The sequence below is a fragment of the Branchiostoma floridae genome, unplaced genomic scaffold (assembly GCF_000003815.2).
Source record: "Branchiostoma floridae strain S238N-H82 unplaced genomic scaffold, Bfl_VNyyK Sc7u5tJ_517, whole genome shotgun sequence".
Taxonomy (NCBI): Eukaryota; Metazoa; Chordata; class Leptocardii; order Amphioxiformes; family Branchiostomatidae; genus Branchiostoma; species Branchiostoma floridae.
Genome location: NW_023365886.1, coordinates 215,760 through 240,373, shown reverse-complemented (window position 1 = coordinate 240,373; position 24,614 = coordinate 215,760). Strand labels below are relative to the sequence as shown.

General features: G+C 40.4%; 2 protein-coding genes across 2 annotated transcripts in view; one reads left to right on the top strand and one right to left on the bottom strand.

Moving 5' to 3' along the window:
- Positions 1-4,982: 4,982 nt before the first annotated feature.
- LOC118408935 (peroxisomal acyl-coenzyme A oxidase 1-like) lies at positions 4,983-19,303 on the top strand. The gene is made up of 14 exons (XM_035809803.1): positions 4,983-5,324; positions 6,398-6,557; positions 7,047-7,207; positions 7,657-7,764; positions 8,744-8,863; positions 9,357-9,472; positions 10,187-10,356; positions 12,412-12,574; positions 13,655-13,845; positions 14,462-14,623; positions 15,235-15,340; positions 15,729-15,875; positions 16,785-16,991; positions 17,532-19,303. The coding sequence occupies exons 1-14, from the start codon at positions 5,192-5,194 to the stop codon at positions 17,592-17,594; spliced, it is 2,007 nt and encodes a 668-aa protein (XP_035665696.1). The 5' UTR covers positions 4,983-5,191; the 3' UTR covers positions 17,595-19,303.
- Positions 19,304-20,404: 1,101 nt separating this feature from the next.
- LOC118408918 (E3 ubiquitin-protein ligase UBR5-like) overlaps positions 20,405-24,614 on the bottom strand; it is a 43,108-nt gene continuing 38,898 nt past the window's right edge. The window contains exons 45-48 of the mRNA XM_035809775.1: positions 23,353-23,622; positions 22,689-22,833; positions 22,047-22,132; positions 20,405-21,620 (exon numbers count right to left, since the gene is read on the bottom strand). Coding sequence (XP_035665668.1) covers positions 21,408-21,620; positions 22,047-22,132; positions 22,689-22,833; positions 23,353-23,622 — 714 coding nt within the window. The 3' untranslated portion in view covers positions 20,405-21,407. The remainder of the gene's footprint in view (positions 21,621-22,046; positions 22,133-22,688; positions 22,834-23,352; positions 23,623-24,614) is intronic.

Here is a 24,614-nt window from a genome sequence, read left to right as displayed (position 1 = left end):
GGTCTGTAATAAAAGGAAATACACGTTACTTACCTGTACGGTGTCTTACCTGGTCTGTAATCAAAGGAAATACACGTTACCCACCTGTACGGTGTCTTACCCAGTCTGTAGTCAAGGAAACACACCTTACTCACCTGTACGGTGTCTTACCTGGTCTGCTATAAAAGGAAACACACCTTATTTACCTGTGCGGCGTCTTACCTGATCTGTTATAAAAGGAAACACACCTTACTTACCTGTACGGTGTCTTACCTGGTCTGTAATAAAAGGAAATACACGTTACTCACCTGTACGGTGTCTTACCTGGTCTGTAATCAAAGGAAATACACGTTACCCACCTGTACGGTGTCTTACCCAGTCTGTAGTCAAGAAAACACACCTTACTCACCTGTACGGTGTCTTACCTGGTCTGCTATAAAAGGAAACACACCTTATTTACCTGTACGGCGTCTTACCTGGTCTGTTATAAAAGGAAACACACCTTACTTACCTGTATGGTGTTTTACCTGGCCTGTTATCAAAGGAAATACACGTTACTCACCTGTACGGTGTCTTACCTGGTCTGTAATCAAAGGAAATACACGTTACTCACATGTACGGTGTCATACCTGGTCTGTTATAAAAGGAAACACACCTTACTTACCTGTATGGTGTTTTACCTGGCCTGTTATCAAAGGAAATACACGTTACTCACCTGTACGGTGTCTTACCTGGTCTGTAATCAAAGGAAATACACGTTACTCACCTGTACGGTGTCTTACCTAGTCTGTAGTCAAGGAAACACACCTTACTCACCTGTACGGTGTCTTACCTGGTCTGCCATAAAAGGAAACACACCTTACTCACCTGTACGGTGTCTTACCTGGTCTGCCATAAAAGGAAACACACCTTATTTACCTGTACGGCGTCTTACCTGGCCTGTTATAAAAGGAAACACACCTTACTTACCTGTATTGTCGCCATTTATTAAGAAGAGAAAAACAATTTGTTTGTCAATGTTAATAAAGGTACATTTTACAATTGAAATTTTCTACGTCATAACTAATTGTTATAAAACATTTCCTTTCTGTACTCAGAATAGTAGCCCGCTCATGCCATGTTCCAACATTTTATTACTATATTAAATAGGCTATTAATAGCATGTGGTCACATTTTTCTGCACACAAATAATGCAATTAATATTGTTAACGTGTCAACCCCTTCCAATACTTTAAAAATATCTAGGAAGTGAAATGAAATACATTTTTGTATTTGAAATAAGTTTGTACACACTGTAACAGATACTCATCTAATCAAATCCTCATTGTAACAATGCTTCTGTGATAAATAAAGATAAGAAAAGTCCAGTTTGGTGAAGAGTTATTATTATAATGTAAATAGTATTGTTAATAATGAATAGCTATGTTTTTCTAGTATTGGTTACCTGCCCCTAGTCAGGTTTATAACACTAATGTGTCTGAGCCTTTTGTACATTAATTGGGCACTGAGGAGAATCAATATCCATATTTGCACTAAGTTCCTCAAACCTGGGTAATCATAGCACAGAAAAAAGGACCACAATGTAAATATCAGTCAGATGATAGCACTATGAATTTAAAATCTTGTTCAGAATTCACTCTAAAATGGTTGTATGATAAGCTATGCTACAACAGTCCCTCCCGCGATACTTATAGAACAGTCCCGCAAGGAGGTCACATGACTAGTGCCCGCCATTTTGAATTGCCATTGTTAATGTATGGCAGTATCGGCGCCGTACATTTTAACCAAAAACAGGGACTTAAAATGCTTGTAAAGCACGGAAACTCCGTACACATCAATGGGACACCATCTTGAACATGTTTGTGGCGGTAGGTTTAGGTGTCGTTGCGCGACGGCTGATATTTTTGTGGATATAGTGGGCATTCGCTAAAAAGACATTTTGCTGGGCGTTCGCTAAAAAGACCATCGAGAATCGAAAACTTTGATTTATGTCACTTCGGGTCAATGGATTGACTTGAAACTCAGGATTAATACATGGGAGCACAACGTGGACATATTCCAAGGGAAAAAAATGAGATTCGTGCAGCGCGGACTTCTCTAGAGTGGGCGTTTGTGGGCATTCGCTAAAAAGACCATGCGTGGTAAGTACCGCCTCCGTACGAACTCGTAGGGAATCGGATGGATTTTTGAGCACGCAGACACGCCGTAGAACGTTACGTGCAGGCAAAACTTTGTGTGCCATCGGGCCATCGGGCTGCGGATTCGCCCCGGCCCCACATGCGCACGTGAGAGTACGGGCGACGCGCCTGCCCTGTACAGCCTGAACATTTTCAGAAATACGTGGCGGACGTGGCCTCCGAAAAAAAAAAAAAACGTACGAACAAATTGCACGTACGGCGGGTTGTGTCCTTATCTGAAGCCACATGGAAGCGACAAATGCGGGGGCACTCACTTGTGACCTGATGGTATATGCGTCATTGTCATTTAACTTCGAAGTATGATGCCTTGTCTAAGTCTGATTCTTTAGACTCTTGTGTGGATGCACATTAAGGCCTATAAGAGATTACAAAAACTTTTCTTTTTCACAAGTGTGTTGGCACGTTTCTACTGTACGTACAGTGGATAAAGGAGACATTTGACATTAAGAAGATCAGTTCACAACGATCTATCAAAGGTAAAAATCAAAGATGGTTTGGTTTGGGAGGCCAATACCAATAAGTTAGTAGGGCTACCTTCGTAGATTTAGAGGATAACCCATTGATCTTTGTACTGTCACATCCAAATCCACAAATGTAATCTGTCGCAACGCACGTTATGCTGTTCATGTGTTAGTCAAGTTTATTTGCACCATTTTCCTCGATTGCAAAGTTTGTTAGTCAAGATTTTACTGGGGCACAGATTATCTGTATGTTTTGGATTGGAGTTTGTCACATGGTTTTGGTGTCTACACTGTACTTTCTGTATGTGACGGTGCTTCAGTTAACAGTACTATAATTAGAATGAATTGTGGTGAGACTGGTCATATTTGTTAGAGACCTTTTAGGTCAGGTCATCTTTTTTCATGTATGATCCACCACACCCGATGAAGAAGCTGGGGAACAATCTGTACAGTAGCGGAGATAAGCGTAAATCTATGATTTGGAAACACAACTGTGCATCTTATGATCGAGACGAATACCTTCCAATTGCATTTACTTAAAGTAAACGAAACAACATGTCTACTTAGATTGGGCCAAGATGCGAGTGAACCCGTCTGTGCAGACATCTGTCCTCAGCTGTTGAACAGGAGATTATGAACATGAAAAATTCTGTTACTATGTCAACTCAACTGTATATTTCTAATTGTAATGACCTGTGGACAGTTTGCAATAGAATAAGTTGCCACTTAAGAATAAGTTGATCATGACCCTAGACTTACTGTGCTACTGTGTTAAGAAATGTATAGCATTGTTGCTTTTTTGTTCTGTAAATTATATATCATTAACATCTATTATGATAATACCGGTACGTTTACGACGATTTCTCTAGCCATACTGATTTGACAAATTGTCAACGCATCATTTTCTCCAGTTACATGTTGCTGTTATAGGTTACCCTTGCCACTTCTTCTGTGTAACTTTTCTGCCACTCTTATCCTGCTATAAAAAGCGTAATATTGTAATTGTAACACGCCGCAGAATTACACGGCGAACGGGCGCGTGGTTGGGAGGGGGTACAAAATACCGGTAGGAAGAAAGACGGCACAATTAACTGCCGCTATGTACATTTATACATCCTCTGATATTCCTTCCTTTTCTGTCAGTAAATGCATAAAACATAAACCTGCATGAGCATACAAAATGTTATGAGAAAACGGACGTATACTGTCAAGAATTTTCATTTAACTTCTGTCCGTCACAACCGCTATGACGTAACACTTCACTGCTATCGTAGATATAAAAATGGCGGGAAAATGGCTGCATACGTTCAATTTTGCCCATTCAGTCGTAGATCCGGGCTATTATGCAACGGTTCTTCACACTTTTACATGAGTTGTAGGTCACCAACAGAAATTCAAGATTGTTGTTGAATCATGTTCGTCTTGTGCCGTGAGCATGTGTAATTATGATCTATATAAATTTGGCAATGAATGTGACAGTGTGTTCGTCCCACGACGAGCTGCCTACCCCGAAATTTAAAAAAAAGTATACTGAAAACTTTTGGCCTTGTTGTCTTCGAATGCATCGTTATCGATGCTTTGTAAATGGTGTATTGGACACCTAGATGTCTGAAGTGTGCACAGCTCAGAAATAACTATTGTTGCATGTGTAGATCTCTTTAAGTTCCAGTATTTTTAATCTACCGGTAGAAGTCTTACTACCGGTATTATGCCAATGCATGTTATATAAAACATCAATTCAGGCTCCGAGTTTCATTCTAAATCATTGATTGCAAAACATTTCATTTCATAGCACACATTTGAGGATATTAACTTTACTATCAACACTTATTCAAGATTACCTCCATTAAACGAGGTATAAGAGAGAATTTTGAAGGCCAACTTTGATTTTACATATCTCTTATTGGAATAATATTTGAAATAAGTGCTGCAGATAGGCAAACTTGTGAGAATCACGTAGAAACCTTTGTTGCCCTGTTTTGGCCGACCGCGACTATTTTATCAAGGTTTTTCCGTGAATTTCTTACTTGTGGTGTTGGGAAATTATGTACAGATGAACACAATTTAACATTGATTATGCAAATGAGGACTTCATTTGCATGTATTATCAGAAAATTCGATTAAGATTGTGTACGTCTGTTATTTGGGTGGAGGCGATGATCAACTAGTATAATCTATGAAAATGAGTACCTTATTTACATAATTGATGACAACCACAATTGATACACCAGTTGTAAAGGTTAGATCATTTGTAATTGGCGAAGGCATGAGGTCGCGGAACTCCTACTAGTTTTCTGTTGCGTTTCGTTGCTGTCGCACTACCTTTGACCCTCGAAACGAGGTCAACGTTCTGGCGGATTATGTTCAGCTGGGGGGTTGGAAGTCTGAAGTTGTCAAAGTCCGAAAGATCTCTGTGTCGTTTAGCTGAAGCGCAGAACAGCAAAGGGCCAGGGAAAGAAACGTTTGCAATCTAGACGAAGGGATCATATCAGAAATTGGTAGAGTTACGTTAGCTGTGACGTAACATCTGGAGTTAAGTGAAGAAGAAGAAAAATGTCGTCTGCAAAAAGGACCAAAACCAACCAAGACTTGCAGAAAGAGCGGGACGGAGCGAGTTTTAACCCCTTCAGCCTGACCTGTCTGCTGCACGGAGGGGAGGACAACGTGGAGAGGAAAAGAGAGCTCGGTGAGCCTTCTGTTTGTGCCGTAATTTGTGTGTTCATTGTTATGTTGTGGGGAGGGGGGCGTAACCTACGTTGTAGTCTAGATAGCATAGCTAGCTACCGGTTATGTCACCATGTACGTGTTGCGTGTATTTGCTAAGCTAGTGTTGGGACTTTATATGGTAAAATGACATAGATGCATCACTAAAACTTCAAGATCCAGAAACCTTCCCCTTTTATGGCTTATTATTAAGACGTGTGCAAACCTGCCAAACTATATTCAATTAATATGACTTCTTATAAAACAATTAACGTTATGACGCATGGTTTACTGTGTTGAAATCAATTACACAGGACTTTGGCCCCGTTACGTGCAAAACCCCTCGTTGTGATTGTAAGGATCACATTTTTGTTGTTGTAAGCTGTTGATACTTCTTGAATTTATGATTTTATATGTTTGGTAAAACTACAAATAGGATTCTTTGGGCCGAGTTGACTGGCCCTTGTTGGTAAAGGGCCAAATCATCCCAAATTCTCCATCATAAATACATGACTCTGATTTTGCCAGCACCTAAGTTGTAAATATATAATGACTTGTCATTTGACTCCTCTTAACCTGGAATCCAGTCTACCGTGGATTGGGCAGGCTACCTTCGGGACAGGAGGGTCTTTCCACCACCGGGGTAATCTTTCACACCCGGTAGGAGTTTTGCACGGTGGGAGTTAATTTTGCCATCTACGGGATTAATCAACTCCCACTGGGCAAAGTGCTACCCGGAAAATGCTACCGGGTGTGAATGATTGCACTGGCGGCTCAGAGTTGCACTGGCCCCGTAGAGAGCCTACATTAAACTACGGTAGGCCGTGCCACAACTAGACTGGATTCCAGGTTAACGTCATCTGTGTCATGTTGTATTACAGTTTGTAAACCACACAAGGATTCTACTGCTTAATCAAATTACCCACCTACATGGTCATTGTAGGATGCAAATTGTAATTAGTATGATGTCAATAAAAAGCCTGTATACACATGGTATTTCTAACCCCTGCTTGTCCATACCTACTATTAACCAGACTTTGTTTCATACTATTCCAGAGAGGTTGGCCTTAGATGACCCAGAGCTCCAGCATGAACACCTGAGTTTCCTGTCCAGGGAGGAACGCTACACCTTAGGCATAAAGAAAACCATCCGCTTCATTAACAACTGTTGGGAACTGGACATCAATGGCATTAAAGATGTTAATATCTACAAGACGTATGTACAACCAGGAATGATTAGACATCATTATACATTGATGATTATGCATTGCTACCAACAAACCAGAAATTATGTAGCAGTACCTTGAGAAGGTGGCAGGGGGACCATAATTTGTTTTTCCATCTTGTGAACACCAACATAGCAAATAAAAAAATGATATATATGTGAGCACACAGACACACACACACACTGTCACACACACACACACACACACAAACCTTCTTGAAAAGGAAGTTGCAAGACATGAGTTTGAATCCCGACTTTGTCACTCACCTAAGATGCACGCTACTACTAGTACTAGAGAGGGTTATTGTGCCTGTGTAAAAACATTAGGCGAATTTTCCCTGTACAATGAACCTGTAAATACTTTATGCATAGTCTTTTTTGTCAAGACAAGTAGAGGATGAACTCCTTGACTTTATCTGAGCAGAACTGTTTTGAGATCACTTTCACTTTTTAATAAAATTTTATCTTCTTTAAACACAGCGCTGTATTCCGAGGGATGCTGGAACCTCTAAGTGTTCACTACGGCATGTTCCTGCCTACCCTACTGAGCCAGGGTACAGAGGTACAGCAGGACAAGTGGTTCTCCCAGGCACTCAACTACGCTATCATAGGCACCTATGCACAGACAGAGATGGGGCATGGTAGGTGTGCTTAGTGGTATCATTTGACTCAACCAAAGGTCCTAGTTTCGAAACCCCTAATGTGTCTGATGTTGTGCCCTTGGAAAAGGCACCTAACATGACATTCTTCACTTCAGTCAGGTCAAAATGAGTACCTAGCTTTGGTTAGGGCCGTCCCTCGGATAGGAGGACCTGTATTTTAGGAAAGCCAACCTTGATCACGTTAAAGAACCCACCGTACTTTGGGCCTGCCATGCCATAAAAGGCATCTTACCTGTACTAGACTATAGCCTGAATTCTGCATTTTACATCTCTATATCAGATAACAGATAAATCAGTGATTTTTGCATTGAACAGTCATGTAGAAATTGTTAATACTACAAGCAGTCACAACTGTTTGAAGAGACAATAACTAAAAATGCATCATGAACTAAATAAAATATAAGATGTCAATTTTTTGTTGTTGACAGGCACATTCCTACGTGGTCTTGAGACAACAGCAACTTACGACCCCAAGACAGAGGAGTTTGTGCTACACAGTCCCACACTGAGCTCTGCCAAGTGGTGGCCTGGAGGATGTAAGTTTTATCTTCATTGTACAGCAAAATAGCAAATTTAAAAGTGTGATGTGGTGAGAGAGGACTAGCCTGTCATCTTGGCTAACCAGTCAAGATTGCATTGTTAGGCCACACCGATTTAATTTCTTGGTTCACGGATTCGCTCGCTCCTATCTTTTTGGGAAAAAAAATAAAAATAAAAATTACCACTCAGCAAATTTTCACCATTAATGAAACCATTCACCAACTTTCTGGTGTAGCAAATTGGCCTTTAGATTATAAGCTCCTTAAAGTGTGGGTACAGGTGCTGTTACTGTACAAAAATAGTGTTTTTGTACTTTTTTCAAGCTGGAAACTTTTTTTCTTTATGTTTTGGATTAGCCGTTACCTTTACCCCAACCATTTTACAATTTTTATTTTTATTTCGCCCTCTCGCTCCATATTTTTTATGAAAAAATCCGTGAACCCAGAAATTAAATTGGTGTGGCCTTAGGGTAACCAAATATATTGGCGTTCTTTACCAGTCTGTATCAATTTGTATGGGTGATTTTGCCTAAAATGTTGTATGAAGGGCTCTAATATTACTCTGAGCAATGTATAGATGTATCGTATAATTGATAAGGACCTTGACTTCTGAGCTCTGGTTTTGCTTCAGTGAACAATGACTTGCGAGTTCAGGTTTTGCTAAGTCCAATCCTTGCACAAAAACATTGCAATGTTCATTGCACAAACCTATATTTTAAGTACATGTACTACATGAACATTCAACATTTGAAAACTGAGAATGATTAAGCCGCTATGAAATGTGAATTTATATTTATTAGCATTCTTAATGCTAATACCAATGTTGATACCATGCTAATACCAATGATATTTTAATGAGTGCAAAAGTTTTACAAAATACAATGTATGTAATAGTGGGTGCAATTCAGCTTATTGGCTGTCAAAGAATAATTTGCCCATTTTTGATTGATTGAATGATATTATTTGATGTTTCTAGTGGGAAAGTCATCCAACCATGCCCTAGTGCTAGCCCAGCTGTATACCCAGGGACAGTGTTACGGCATGCACCCCTTCATAGTCCAACTGAGGAGCACAGAGGACCACACACCCTTACCAGGTAACAAAACTGCTCACATGAAGATGGAGTTTTGTTCTGATTTGTATACTATAAATGCAGAAATGTTCGCTGTAGTTTTGTAAACTTTGTAGTTTTCGCAGTAGCCACTTAACCGCAAACTTAATACCGCCGCAAACATTTTTCTCTTATAGTATGTGGCTACAGTCTACAGTCTACAGTCCGCCGCGAACACTCCATTTTCCTTCAACCATGAAAGTAAATTCATGCAAACTTAAATGCATTTACAGTAGTCAATTTTTTTTTTTTGGGGGGGGGGGGGGGGGGGGGGAAAAGATGGAAATAGCCTGGGTACCATGTCCTACTACCAGGGGCTCCTTGAACACTTTTTTATGGTGGTGATAGTGCAAGGAGCCCTGGTAGAAATCAGATGGTACCCAGGCTAGGAAGAAATAATCGATATGCACAGAAAAGTCATCCATTATATCAAGTCAGTACTGCACATTTGTCCTAATGGATATTTCCATATTTTCAGGCGTCACTATCGGTGACATTGGGCCGAAGTTTGGTTTTGATGAAGTGGACAATGGCTTCCTCATGATGGACCATGTGAGAATCCCCAGGGAGAACATGCTCATGAAACACTCTCAGGTAACCTGTGATTGGCTGTTGCCTTTTGGTCATGACCTGATCATGTGATGATCATGTGATTGTCATGCTCAGAAAAGTTATGTTTGCTTTCCTCTGTACCATACAGGTAAAACACTATAGCTAGTAGTTAAAGTCATATTTTAAGGATTTGGGAAGAAATGAGTATTGAAAAGTGGAATAAACCCAATATTACTCATTAAAAAGTGAGATTTGGTATCTGCTGTCTTTCGACAGTCAATGTTGAAAGACCATGGCTGCTTTATGAAACATTTGACGGTTTGCAAACTTACATGTATCCAGTTGTTCGAGTAAATTTTGTATTGAGTATCTCATTACCTAGATGTCTAACATCCATTGGCCAACCCACAATTAGGTACAAACATTAAAAGCAGTTAGAAAGTGATGAAAATTATTTTTGTAGTTGTTTTAAGACATTTTACATTACCCCCATACATCAATTCACAGCAAATGATTATGATACTGAAAACTAAGTAATCTCCAAGCAGATGTTGAGATGGATGATTGTGATATTTCTGACTGCTATAGGCTTCTCAGGAGTGGTATAACATATATAAGCTATCATTCTTTCACCACAACATCTGCTTGGAGATTGACAACATTGTCGAAAGTTGCCAAACAAGCCATGGAGGTGAAACAAAGACTTGGAATTGAATTGAATACTATAAGGAGATGTTTCAATCACTAACATTACAGGTGTTGCCAGATGGGACGTACGTCAAGCCTGCCAACAGTAAGCTGGCGTACGGGACCATGATGCTTGTACGGTCGTACATCGTGTCGGACGCGGCCCAGTCCTTGTGTCGAGCCTGTACCATCGCTGTACGCTACAGCTGTGTCAGGAGGCAGTCCGAGATGAAACCAGGGTCAGGCAACTTTTTATTTTGCTTTCCTTCAGTATTGGGGAAATAAAAAATGAAGGCAGCCTTCAGTAAGTCATGCTTCTTACATTTGACAGTTTCAAGTTTGGAAATAGGGGTAGTAGTACTGAAGTGCATTTTGGCCAAGAATTTTCAGAGGAAAAAGTTGTGAAAAATATTGCTACCTAATGAGTTTTATTATCTATATTAGTGTATGTGTAGTGGGATCTTTACTGCACTTGTGAAACACTGGACCTTCACTTAACATTCTATCCAAGAGACATCTACTCATTTTCACCAGTGTGGAGTTTGTAAATTCATGCAAAATGCCTTTTTCAAGTGCACAACACCAGGACTATAGTTTTGAAATGTGAACAATGTGAACCAGTCAGAATTGCTCAGAGGAATGTGACAGACAGTCACCAATACGTCAATGAAAAAAAAAAAGCAGTGGTTGTGTAAAAATCATTGTCAATGAGTCTCTTATTCAGAAGAAGCATCATGCTTAACCTCAATAGAGGCTTTTAGCTAGGATTTTATTATAGGTGTGCAAATTTCTTAGTGACTAGTAACATCGGAATCAATCCCATTTCATGCTTGTCAGAGGATCTGCTCCCCAGTGCAAGTGTTTCTTCAGGGCATCTAGTGCGTCCAATTGCTCATCATTTTTAAGCATGTCCAAATGACGCCTGGACATATGCCTGGCTAAAAGCCTGCGTCAATAGGAGATGGCAATTTTACCTTTACTTAATATACCTGTATTCCCATGTGTAATCCAGGGAACCAGAGCCCCAGGTTCTAAACTACCAGACCCAGCAGTACAATCACCTTTACTTACACCTGTATCCCCATGTGTTCTACAGGGAACCAGAGTCCCAGGTTCTAGACTACCAGACCCAGCAGTACAATCACCTTTACTTACACCTGTATCCCCATGTGTTATACAGGGAACCAGAGCCCCAGGTTCTAGACTACCAGACCCAGCAGTACAATCACCTTTACTTACACCTGTATCCCCATGTGTTATACAGGGAACCAGAGCCCCAGGTTCTAGACTACCAGACCCAGCAGTACAATCACCTTTACTTACACCTGTATCCCCATGTGTTATACAGGGAACCAGAGCCCCAGGTTCTAGACTACCAGACCCAGCAGTACAATCACCTTTACTTACACCTGTATCCCCATGTGTTATACAGGGAACCAGAGCCCCAGGTTCTAGACTACCAGACCCAGCAGTACAAGCTTCACCTTTACTTACACCTGTATCCCCATGTGTTATACAGGGAACCAGAGCCCCAGGTTCTAGACTACCAGACCCAGCAGTACAATCACCTTTACTTACACCTGTATCCCCATGTGTTATACAGGGAACCAGAAGCCCAGGTTCTAGACTACCAGACCCAGCAGTACAAGCTTCACCTTTACTTACACCTGTATCCCCATGTGTTATACAGGGAACCAGAGCCCCAGGTTCTAGACTATCAGACCCAGCAGTATAACAAGCTTCACCTTTACTTACACCTGTATCCCCATGTGTTATACAGGGAACCGGAACCCCAGGTTCTAGACTACCAGACCCAGCAGTACAATCACCTTTACTTACACCTGTATCCCCATGTGTTCTACAGGGAACCAGAGCCCCAGGTTCTAGACTACCAGACCCAGCAGTACAAGCTTCACCTTTACTTACACCTGTATCCCATGTGTTCTACAGGGAACCAGAGTCCCAGGTTCTAGACTACCAGACCCAGCAGTACAATCACCTTTACTTACACCTGTATCCCCATGTGTTCTACAGGGAACCAGAGCCCCAGGTTCTAGACTACCAGACCCAGCAGTACAAGCTTCACCTTTACTTACACCTGTATCCCATGTGTTCTACAGGGAACCAGAGCCCCAGGTTCTAGACTACCAGACCCAGCAGCACAAGCTTCACCTTTACTTACACCTGTATCCCCATGTGTTCTACAGGGAACCAGAGTCCCAGGTTCTAGACTACCAGACCCAGCAGTACAAGCTTCACCTTTACTTACACCTGTATCCCCATGTGTTCTACAGGGAACCAGAGCCCCAGGTTCTAGACTACCAGACCCAGCAGTACAAGCTGTTCCCCCTGCTGTCCGCTGCCTACGCCTTCTACTTTGCCAGCCACTACATGATGGACACGTACTTCCAACTGTCGGGGAACATCAGCCAGGGGGACCTCTCACAGCTGCCTGAGGTTTGTCTTATATTTGTAGATGCTTGCTTAAACACACAGAGGCATGTGCATTTGTGTGTGTCTGTACCAGGGTTGTAGCCAGCACCTGTCCTTCAGTCCTTTGAAGGAATTTTGTAGCTGGGGACTGAAAAAAGTTTTCCCCATTCCGTCCCCTGGGACAGACAAAAATTGATATGTAAAGAAATTAAAGAAAATGAAACCCATGTGTTCTTCTTCACCAAAACAGATGCCATTGAACAGCTTAGTCTACAAGCAAAATTTTCACCTCAAAATGCAGGAAATAGTGTTTGACAGGGGACAGACAAAAATTGATATGTAAAGAAATTAAAGAAAATGAAACCCATGTGTTCTTCTTCACCAAAACAGATGCCATTGAACAGCTTAGTCTACAAGCAAAATTTTCACCTCAAAATGCAGGAAATAGTGTTTGACAGGGTCTTGATTTAAAAATTTTCTGGGACCCAGAACCCCTAGAAATGACGCGCAAAGTCACGCCATGCCTTTGGCGTTTGATAGGATTCCCATTCAAAATCAAGGGGACTGAAAATGATTTCAGGCTGGCTACAACCCTGGTCTGTACAATGTGTTGACAGTACAATGCGATGCTCAAATCTGCCTGCAAGCCTGATAAGGTTGACAGATGACAAAGTTGATTTTTTTTTTCGTTCTCAGACTTCTCTGGCAATATATGAAGTGACAGGCCAAAGAATTTGGAAAAAAAAAAGTTTCTATGACATACATTGCCAATACTATTGTACAGTACAGGCAACAGTTTTTTTAAAACTGATCAAAAGTACAGTTTCTTTGTTAGGAGAGACATCAAAATGGTAGTAGACAGGTTTATTAAACAATGGACATAAACTTCCTCCTGGCAGCCTGGGAGGCTGAATTACAAGGACATTACATTAATCAGATCAATAGAATTATAACAATAGTTCCTAAGTGCCTAACCCTCTGTCAGGGACCCCAGCAGCAGTATTATCAAATAATTGATACTACTACTTTGTATGTGGCTTTGTTATTCATGCTTCAAAAGAATGATATAAAAGTTCTTATAACATGATGTATTTTTCCCCATAGATCCATGCGTTATCAGCAGGACTGAAGGCCTTCACCACGCAGGTGATGTCATCAGGGATTGACACCTGTCGGATGGCCTGCGGAGGACACGGGTACTCACACGCCAGCGGTCTCCCACTGCTGTTTGCCAACGCCACGGCTGGCTGCACTTACGAAGGGGAAAACACTGTCATGTTTCTACAGACCGCCAGGTACTATATAGGTTGAAATTTTTTGTTGAATAACAATAAGTTTAATACGTTTGATAAGTTTATGGAAAGCTAACTGCAGGTGACAAAAAGACACACAACAAATGGTCAACAGTGTTACAGTAGTATCTTCTTGGGTTTGAGTCTGTTTGTCTTTTTCTTTAGTTTTTTATTTTTGTCTGTACACTTGGAGAGATTAGGATGGAATTTGCTCTTTTCTTTCTATGTTTAGGATTGTGCCATGTCTAACGTACACTACTTACAAGTTCTTTTGCACATTGGGTAACTTCATATATCGTCCTTCATTGAGTAATGTTAAACTTTGCAGTTTTTGTTATAAACGTAAATGTACTCTAAAAATAATAGCCTAAAAATAGTCTTTTGCTCACCTAGCAGATTGTTTCCACAACACTTAAAACCACCATGAACGTTACACTTTCTTCCTTCCGTAAAATTAACTTTCATGACTTCAGGAGGTAAAAGGCAGTGGAAGGAGTAGGTTGGGCTCCACCATCAAATACTATGGATAACAAACCACTGCCTGTATACACTCAAAAAAGATATTAGACTAACTTTACCTTTAACCAATGTTACAGTCTCTCCATTATCCCTGCCACAGGTATCTTGTGAAGTGTTACGGAGCCTCGAAGACAAATGAGAAGCTGTCCGGAACGGTGGCGTACCTGTCACGGGTCCAGACAGCTGCAGTTGCAGGGAAAGGTGCTAGGAGTCTCCTAGACTTGGAGGAACTTGTTGGGGCATACCAACACCGAGCTGCTAGGTGGGGCAGGGCTATATTTACAATGTACATTGTACACAGAACAAAGTTCATTTGATGAGTTTTTAGTTCACTTCAAACTCTGTGCAGCACCTATCTTTGATTTGAAGTCCTTCAGCCTTACAACGTAAGAAAGTTTGTCCAAAACTATATCAGCTAGTCCAATGGTAGTGGACCAGGTGTGTGTTCAACTGCCATACTGTATGTACCATTTTTAAAGTCTTTAGTATGCGTGTGACTTCCGGGGATCAAACTCAAGACGTACTGAAAGCAAGGCAAACACTCTACTCACTTAGCCATTGCACATTGAATTTTCAGAGTTGCCATTTCTTTTGTCTTGTTTCAGAATGATTCTTTATGTACAGCAAGGTTTTGCACTTGACATGAAAGGCAAGATGCATTGCATATAATTTCGAGGAAAGATGCATTGTTTTGGTGGGATTAACTTTGTGACTATTTTTATTAAATGTAGACTGAGTTGTACCAATCTTAGGCTATAATACATTGCACAAGGAAAAAACTGTTTAACCCTGAATCATCTAATACGATTGGAAATCAAGCCGTCAGTTATTTTATATAGTACTACATCTAATGATAAATCTATTCATTGCTAGGCTTGTGGGCATGGCAGCCAATCAGCTGCAAGCACAGGCGAAGGCTGGCAAATCACCTGAAGACACCTGGAACAGCTGTTCTGTGCAGCTGGTCAAGTGTGCCCAGGTGAGACTAAAATAGAATAATTAGGACCTATAGATTATCTGTTCAAGAATATCCACAAAAAGTGTACTTCAATGAAGATTAGACATCCAGGTAATAAGATATGCCAAAAAACAGTTACTTTCAAAAGCAACAGGATATGATTTTGGAAACGGTCAGATGAAAGATAGTGGATGCTAACTGAAACGTCTGACCGTTTCCAAAATCATATCCAGTGGCTTGAGTAACTGTTTTTGGTACATAACTTTGATGATTTTGTTTAGACTATGATTCTGATGGAAAATAAGATACTGTATAATTGCAAAGATGTGTATTACATGTACATGTTCTAGGTTTTGGTTTTCCAGCCATACAAAAATAAACCTAAAAGATGGACTTTCTCCTTATCTAGGCACACTGTCACTTCTTCATGGTGCGTAACTTTGTGGATGCGGTGCGGACAGCAGACGTGGACCCTGCTACTCGTGCTGTACTGAACACGCTGTGTCAGCTGTACGCTATCCACGGCATCATAGAAAACTCTGGGGACTTCCTAGAGGTAAGGATTTACTGTAATTCACCATCAACTACATTTGAACAACTAGATGGTTATGAGATAGAATGAGAATCATCTGAGCATACAATGTACATGTTAGATAATGTAGTACTTAGGACTTGTAAGTACTGTCAGGTTACATATCATTACATAGGCATTCTACAGTCAAACTTCGTCTAACTTAACAGAGGCCGTTAGGGTTGTTTACATGAAGGTAGGATATTCACAAACTGGACCTGGATCTGGACCTGGATCATACCTATACCTGAATTTTCTGTACCGGTATACCACCGGTGCATATTGCATATAATGTTTGCATTCTACATGAAGTGTGTCCATATAGTTATGTCCAAAGAGAGACTGTATGCATTGGCTGCAATATTGACCAAAGAGGATAAAAGAGACTTAGCAGCTATGATAATTGGTTTGGATACCAGCAGACTCTACAATGTATAACGTGTGTATACCGCATTATGTTCTAGGTGTGTGCTAACCAGGGCTCGAAATACCACCTGCATATGCACTATAGTGCAGGTGAAATTGGAGCTGTGCAGGTATTTCTGGTGTCTACCTGCACCTAACCTGCACTGGTCCATGTACTGGGTTTTATAAATACATGTCATATGATGTAAGTGTATGTGGATTGTTATCAGCTGCATTGAATGTTACGACCTATAAAGTATAAGAGAGAAAATAGCAATTGTTCCTGAACAATTTTAGTATGATCCATATTTCCTAAATTAAGAGTGGTGCAGGTAAAATTTGTCTGGTGCAGGTAATTTTCAATGTTACCTGCACCAGTGCAGGTGTGCAGAAAAAAGTATTTCAAGCCCTGCTAACATACATGGCTTCATCACCCAGGAGTGGTTTCTGATGTAAGTCCTCACATGTTCTTGTACATGTACCCTACAGGACTCCTATCTGTCAGGACAGGAACTGCAGCAGGTGAACTCTCACCTGGTATCCCTGCTAGCCAAGGTGCGTCCTGACGCCGTGGCTCTGGTGGACGCGTTTGACTTCCCCGACGAGATCCTACAGTCTGTGCTGGGCCGCTACGATGGGAACGTGTACGAAAACCTGTACGATTGGGCAAAGAAATCCCCACTGAACAAATCCCAGGTATGCCTTTTCATTTTTAACGTAAAATCTATTTCTTTTTTTTATGTCAACTTCCACAAACTGAGTCTCACGGAAATTGAGACAGACTCAGTTAGAGACGTCCTTACTAAATATAAACAAAGCACAGTGTTTAACAGGTAGAGAAAAAGCTGAACATGTGTTATGCCAATGGGTTGTTATACTGGCTTTATACATTGTACATGCAGATAGGTACAGAGTCTGACCATGTAGTGTTCTTTAAAAAGAGCTGATATTTCTTCCCATTCATTAAACATTTGTCTGTGCTGTTACAAAATGCTGTTACATCCTGCTCGGAGCATGCGGACCTGAGATTGTGAGTGTTACAAAACGTTTTAAATAGATCAGACCATAATTGGTAGTGCTACTCAAGCAGTAACTACTAACAGTAAGGCTGGGTTAACACACATTTTCGACTTTAGTGGAGTTTACTCCAGTCCAAGTCAACTCCTAAAACATGTGTGTAAACCCAGCATACATCTTATTGATGCTAACATTTGTGACCTGTTCCCTGTGACCCAGGTGCACGAGTCATACCACAAGTACCTGAAGCCCTTCCTGCAGCAGAACAAGGCTAAACTGTAGGCACTGCAGGAACAACGTCTGCCGTATTGCAGGGATTGGATTTGAACAGAAGAGTGTAGTGATGGTACGAGAAGAATGGATTCAATGCAGATCAAAAGAATTGAGATACCGTGGTACATGTACATCATCAGTCTTTGCTGAGGACCATACAATTATCTTAACAAAATTTAATTCAAATGAAAAGAAGAAAAGCTACATCAAGTTAGAAATTGTAGTGAAACTCCACACGTCGTGTGGAAACTCCACACATTGTGTGATAGAATTTCTGTAATACTTTAAAAGCAGGGTCTTGCCAACATCTGGTTTAATTTGACATTTGATGGACTATTGTTGCTAATGAGAAACATTATGTCCTCTGTCATCATAAGTAACTGTAATGTTGTTTGTCGTACATATGTGTACTGGAAAGTGGAAATACTGTAAATGCATTTAAGTTAGCTGGGATTTATTTTCGCAGTAGGTGGAAATGGACTTTTCGTGGTGGTCATAAGTTCGCAGTAACACCACGCACTGCCATGGAAAAATGTTTGCGGTGGTTTTAAGTTTGTGGTGAAGTGGCCACTGCGAAAACCGCGAACATTAAACAACCGCGAAAGTTTCTGCATTTACAGTAATCTACATTAAGATGGAAATCTGAAGCAGGATCTTGCCAGTTTTCATGTCATATGAATGATATAAGATGATGTTGTAACATACAGAAAATAATGTGTGTTACTTTAATACAAACTTGGAATGTCTGATAAGAATAATATTGCTGATTAGGTCATCAAATCAAGCATTTAATATGATTAACAATGTTTTGCTGAGACCAATGAAATGAATTTGAGGTTGGGTTAAACCCAGAGCACAATCGGCTCCCAATTCTCTATTGTTACAGGGATATGCAGCAGGGAGAATGATTCCATGTGTCCCATTTTTGGAGGAAAATCCTTGTTTTTATCTATCAGATTTTAAAATTATGAAAAAATGTAGAAAGAGTACCCAAGTGGAAAATATGATAAAGTTTGAAGCTACAGTACAGTAAAGATTTTACTAGGTGTGAAAGTTTTCAAAGTATAAATTCTATGAAGCAGATAATATTCCGTAAATTCTTCAAGACAGGTTATAGTTTTGGAACAAGTTTACATGTTTTGTTTTGTCTAACGGGATGTCATTCCATGATCAAATGTCTGGCATATTGTAGTGACAAAAAGGCTATGTTGATTGTTAGTTGCTACAAAATAGTTAAATTAGAACTGCTATGCATTGATCATAGAGGTAAATAAAAGAAGATGTAGTACAACACATTTTGTATCAAATTTTCACCAGGATTTCTTCAGGATCAATACTGATGACCAATATGTTAAATGGATGAGTCAATCCATCCATGTCAGCAAAGTTAAGATGATAACTTCCGTAACTTGTTGAGATGGAATTTTCTGTGGTTTTTAAATAATGAGAATAGACAGGTTGACAGATGTTATCAAAAAGCTAATAATAAGTAACTGACAGAAACTACATGTACTCAAATTGTTTTCTGAGAGTAGAATGGAAAATAATCTCATATCACAATATATTATTGAAAAGATGTTTATCAAGGAAGAATTGTTGTTGTAAATCTGCTGTACAAAAAGGGGCTTCATACAAATTAGGCAAAGAACAATGAGTATTAAGGATTTGAGAAGAATGGAACTACATCTGAGACAAAAATAAATGTAGTTTAACAATTAGCCCTGCCAATCTTATTTTTAGTTTCTGACTCATTGAATCTGTAGCGTTTCCCTGGTGCTGAACATTATCCACACAAACATGGCCTGTCCTTGGTACTGAACACTCTCCACACACAAACATGGCCTGTCCTTGGTACTGAACACTCTCCACACACAAACATGGCCTGTCCTTGGTGCTGAACACTCTCCACACACAAACATGGCCTGTCCTTGGTACTGAACACCATCCACACAAACATGGCCTGTCCTTGGTACTGAACACTCTCCACACACAAACATGGCCTGTCCTTGGTACTGAACACTCTCCACACACAAACATGGCCTGTCCTTGGTGCTGAACACTCTCCACACTCAAACATGACCTTGGTCCTGAACACTATCCACACACAAACATGACCTGTCCCTGGTACTGAACACTTTCCACACACAAACATGGCATGTCCTTGGTCCTGAACACTATCCACACACAAACATGACCTGTCCTTGGTACTGAACACTCTCCGCACACAAACATGGCCTGTCCTTGGTGCTGAACACTCTCCGCACACAAACATGGCCTGTCCCTGAACACTATCCACACATATATAGCTTGTCCCTGGTGCTGAACACTTTCCACACACAAACATGACCTGTCCCTGGTACTGAACACTTTCCACACACAAACATGGCATGTCCTTGGTCCTGAACACTATCCACACACAAACATGACCTGTCCTTGGTACTGAACACCATCCACACAAACATGACCTATCCTTGGTACTGAACACTATCCACACAAACATGGCCCGTCTTTGGTGCTGAACACTATCCACACACAAACATGGCCTGTCCTTGGTACTGAACACTATCCACACACACAAACATGACCTGTCCTTGGTACTGAACACTCTCCGCACACAAACATGGCCTGTCCTTGGTGCTGAACACTCTCCACACACAAACATGGCCTGTCCCTGAACACTATCCAGACATACATAGCCTGTCCCTGGTGCTGAACACCATCAACACAAAATATGTCATCGGTACTGAACACTATCCCTACATTTGTATTTGCATCTTTGACACTTATCCCCCAGGTAAGAAAACAACAAGACAAAAAACTTTTGAGACGGAAGTTTTTTTTGTATTAGCACTTTTTGTGTGTATTGACAATTGCGAATCTCAACAACAAAATCATAACGACATAGGAAAGGAATCATACCTTACAAAAGTCCCCTCACCATAGGAATTTGCACTGTTTATGGCCTACAATAGGTTTGCAGCATTCAATACCTTTCATCCGGCCATACATGCCAGTTAGTATACCTCCTTACATCCCTCCCCTCTGTACATACATGGTATAGTCCATCTTGATGCTGCTATACAGTTTAGGGTTTCCACGTTGATTCAAAATAAAACATTAAATACATATCCCTGTCATATACAAATTGTACATTGACAAAAAGGGGAATGTACATACAGGCAAAAATACCTTAATTTACACTTTCTAATATCTCAAAAGTATCTATAAATGAAACATTTATCAATTAATTATACCTTGCAGTAAAGCCATTCAAATCATGTGATAGTCATGAAGCGATCATGTGATAATCATGAAGTGATCATGTGACGGCCATGTGATAATCATGAAGTGATCATCATTATTAGTAGTTCCCTATTTCAATTCTACACCAAAGACTTCTTTCAAAAATGTCATTTTTTGTAGTTGTGTCAGAGAATACATACAATAATCTGCAAAGCTCATACAAATGACACATCTGTACAATATTGTTGCAAATATTATAACAAGAGCAAGCAGCACACTACACTGATATATATGGACTTCATAGCAAAATATACCAACAGTTAACACCTTACATGCGGAATGTACATGCTACATGTATACACTCAGGTCGTACTGTAAAGAAATATCTACTGGTAGTAGCTTTGCATGTGAGTACAATCTAGCAGTCATGTGACGATCATGTGATGATCATGTGAGAGACATGATTTTGTCATGTGTTGTCATCTTCATACAAAATCCACAGGAAGAACTGTGACAGTCACTTTTCAGTCTTTGAAGATTTTTTTCTTTCCTTCCATTTTAGATAATAAGAGTATGTTTTCATACGAAGCCGAACTGTTTTGTCTTGATTGCTAAAACGAGTTTTTGCCTAAGGATGACTTTACTGGAGTACAGAGGGATGTACAGGCGCGAGATGCACGTGTTCGCCGTCGGCAGGTGTTGGTCGTCCGCGGGGCGGACTGTGATGGACGGCATGGGCTGGAAACCTTCTTCGCTGGCAGGGAGGTTTGGACTGCCTGTCCAGAAGTACACCTGCAAGGGCATACCATATAAGGTCATGTGGAGAAGTGGATTTTAAGTGCATACCATATATGGTCATGTAAGGAAGTGGGACTAAAAGTGCACACCATATAAGGTCACGTGGGTAAGTGGGACTGGAAGTGCACACCATATAAGGTCATGTGGACAAGCCAGACAGAAAGTGCATGCCATATAAGGTTATGTGGAGAAATGGCCCTTTAAATGCATACAAGGTAAAATGGATAAGGGGACTGGAAGCACATATATGGTCATGTAGAGATTAAGTGCACACCATATATGGTCATGTAGAACGGGAGATTTGTGTAGGAGTTATGTGTATAGGAGTAGGTCTAGAAGTCCTGAAGAAGCAAGCAAGAGTACACTGATTTTCCATTTTGGTAAAAAAAAAAGAATAAAAAAAGAAACTGTAGTACTGACCAGGTCCTGCCTCTCTTGGTGAGGCATCCTCTCCACAATGGACCAGAACCAGCGCTTGAACTTGGTTAACCTCTCTGTCCCATCACCTGAAACAAAACACAGTAAACATTAAATACAGCCAAACCATCAACACTGATGATACTGTAACAGTACTATACTTTTTTGTTACTTTACACAGAGAGTTAAGTTTTGGGTAAGCATTGGTGTGTGTCCATCCACCCATATATCCATCTGTGAACACTCAAGAAGGCCTGGATTGTCTTGATATTTGGTATGTAGTAGGACTGGTCTTAATGAGACCTCAAAATAATGATTTTAGGTCCCTAGTGGCTAGTGTTACTTGAGTACATTGTTATTGCTAACCCCCATATATATATATATATATATATATATAAAATAACCAAATATCAATTTTACATAACGTTACCATGAATAAAGCAGCTGGACAAAACTTCATGTAAAAACTACATCTATAATTTCTAATAGATATTCTAAATCAATAGTGTATGCACTAAGTCGTGTAAAACGATTTGGTAAACCCGACCAAAGTAGGTAACACATTGTCTTTTCTGAATCAAATACTTTGTAAATATAAATCAAAGCTTCAAAGAAAAAAGAAAGATTTGTTGGTTGTCCACTCACCACTTTCATCATTGAAGGATGTGTAGCTGATGAGAGTCTGTATGTCGATGGTGCCACACCCGTTCACTAGGAGGCGGAAATCCTCTGCTGTCAGCCCGTCAAGCGCATTTCTGGGGAGGACGTCAAACAGTCCACTTCTCAGGGCCTGGAACAGTGGAGAAGACAATGCTTAGCCAACATCCTCTAGAGTGCTAGATAAGTTTTTGACTTTATTGAAGTTTTTAGTCGTCTTTCAACACAACAAATTAATCACCTCGAATTTTCAGTCCCACATTCGTTGACCTTCGTCAGGAGTAGTGCAATTTGTTGCGTTGAAAGACAGCTAAAAACTTCAATATGGACTAGACCGACACAAATGAGCTTTGATGCTAATATATGTCTACTGGAAACTACAAGGTAGCAGCAAAGATTCTTCAGTTTTGTCCATTCACATCACCATTATTCTGTAACTTTGGCATTCTACAACTCAAGCATTTGTTTTCCAATAATGTTTGCAATTTACAGCATATATGCGTTCATTCTGCAGCTGCTTTGTACAGTTTAGATGTAGATGAAAACATTTATGGGGAAACGATGAAAATTGCTTTGCGCACAGATTTCATCCATATAAACGAATCAACATAGCCTAACTAGGACATCCCAGGAATGTCTCCAACAAGCTCACCTGTAGTGCCTTCTCGGCACATCCATACATGCGATACTCCGCGTATCTCCGGACGTAGTCGTACACGTTAGCCGGGTTCACCGCCATGTCCGCCCCTCCCGGGATCAGCTCGTGCTGACCGCCGCCCTCCTCACGACAGAGGTCGATACAGAAGGTCAGGTCAAGGGCAGAGAAGATGACCTCTGCGTCGGGCGCCTGGGCGTCGATGATGAGTCGCCGCATGCTCTCGTAGGTCACGGGGTCGAAGAAGGCAAGGTCATGCCAAGCAACCTGGAACAAACAAAAAATAATTCTTTGGGTTCTTCCTTTGTTATAAAAGTTACAAACCCATCTTATAATATTAAGTCTATTTCCTCTTGTTTTACTATTCTTTTGGATGCAATACTGTTGCCCAGGCGCCATTATTGGTGGAATATCTGATATCCCCGCTGTTTTCGCGGGAAAAATCAGGCAGGGAAGCGTAAAAACTTTGATTTGTTTACGAAAACTCGTCGAATGCCTGAAGTCATTGGTGATAAGTACATGTATAGGATTTTTTTGGAGATTTTTTTTGCTTGTTTGTCGGTGGAATGTGGGAAAAATAACAGCTTATGTGACGATGACATACTGGGGAGGGGGGCGGTGTCGGCACTGAATTCGTAGAAAATGTTGAACGGAGGTCGCGATTTTTTCACGGTAACTTGAGATATTACTTTTGTTGCAGTCTTTATTTTTAAAATATTGATAAATGGATGTTGTTTGTTGAGAAAATTTCGCTTAATTTGCCCTTGGAACACATCTTTTCTGCTATATATTTTCAATGAATTAAATGTTTGTACACATTTTTCTGTACTGTGTAAAGTTACAACGGTGATGTTACAGGCTACAAGTAACTTTTCAGTGCATTTATTTTCAGCTATGTTCTTAACAGAGTAGATACACAAAAGAAATATAAGATGTACCTGGCAGTCCTGGCTACACTTTCTCCTCTGTTGGTTTGCAGATTTTCTTGTAGACTTCTTTAGCTTGCTGTTGTTATATATGTAACAGTCAAGTTTCACCTTTAGCTGTAATGTTAATTTACTCTCCCTGATTGTATGTACATTTGTATTAACTCATGAAACTTTATATTGTAAGGAATCAGTGTTATATTACTTGAAAATTACCTCATGTATTCTTTAAGCCATACCCACCTCAAATCAAGAACACATACCTCCCATTCTCAGGACAAAAGTAGTTTTGCAGCAAAGACAAAAATTTGGCTATATTCTACTTCAAAATGC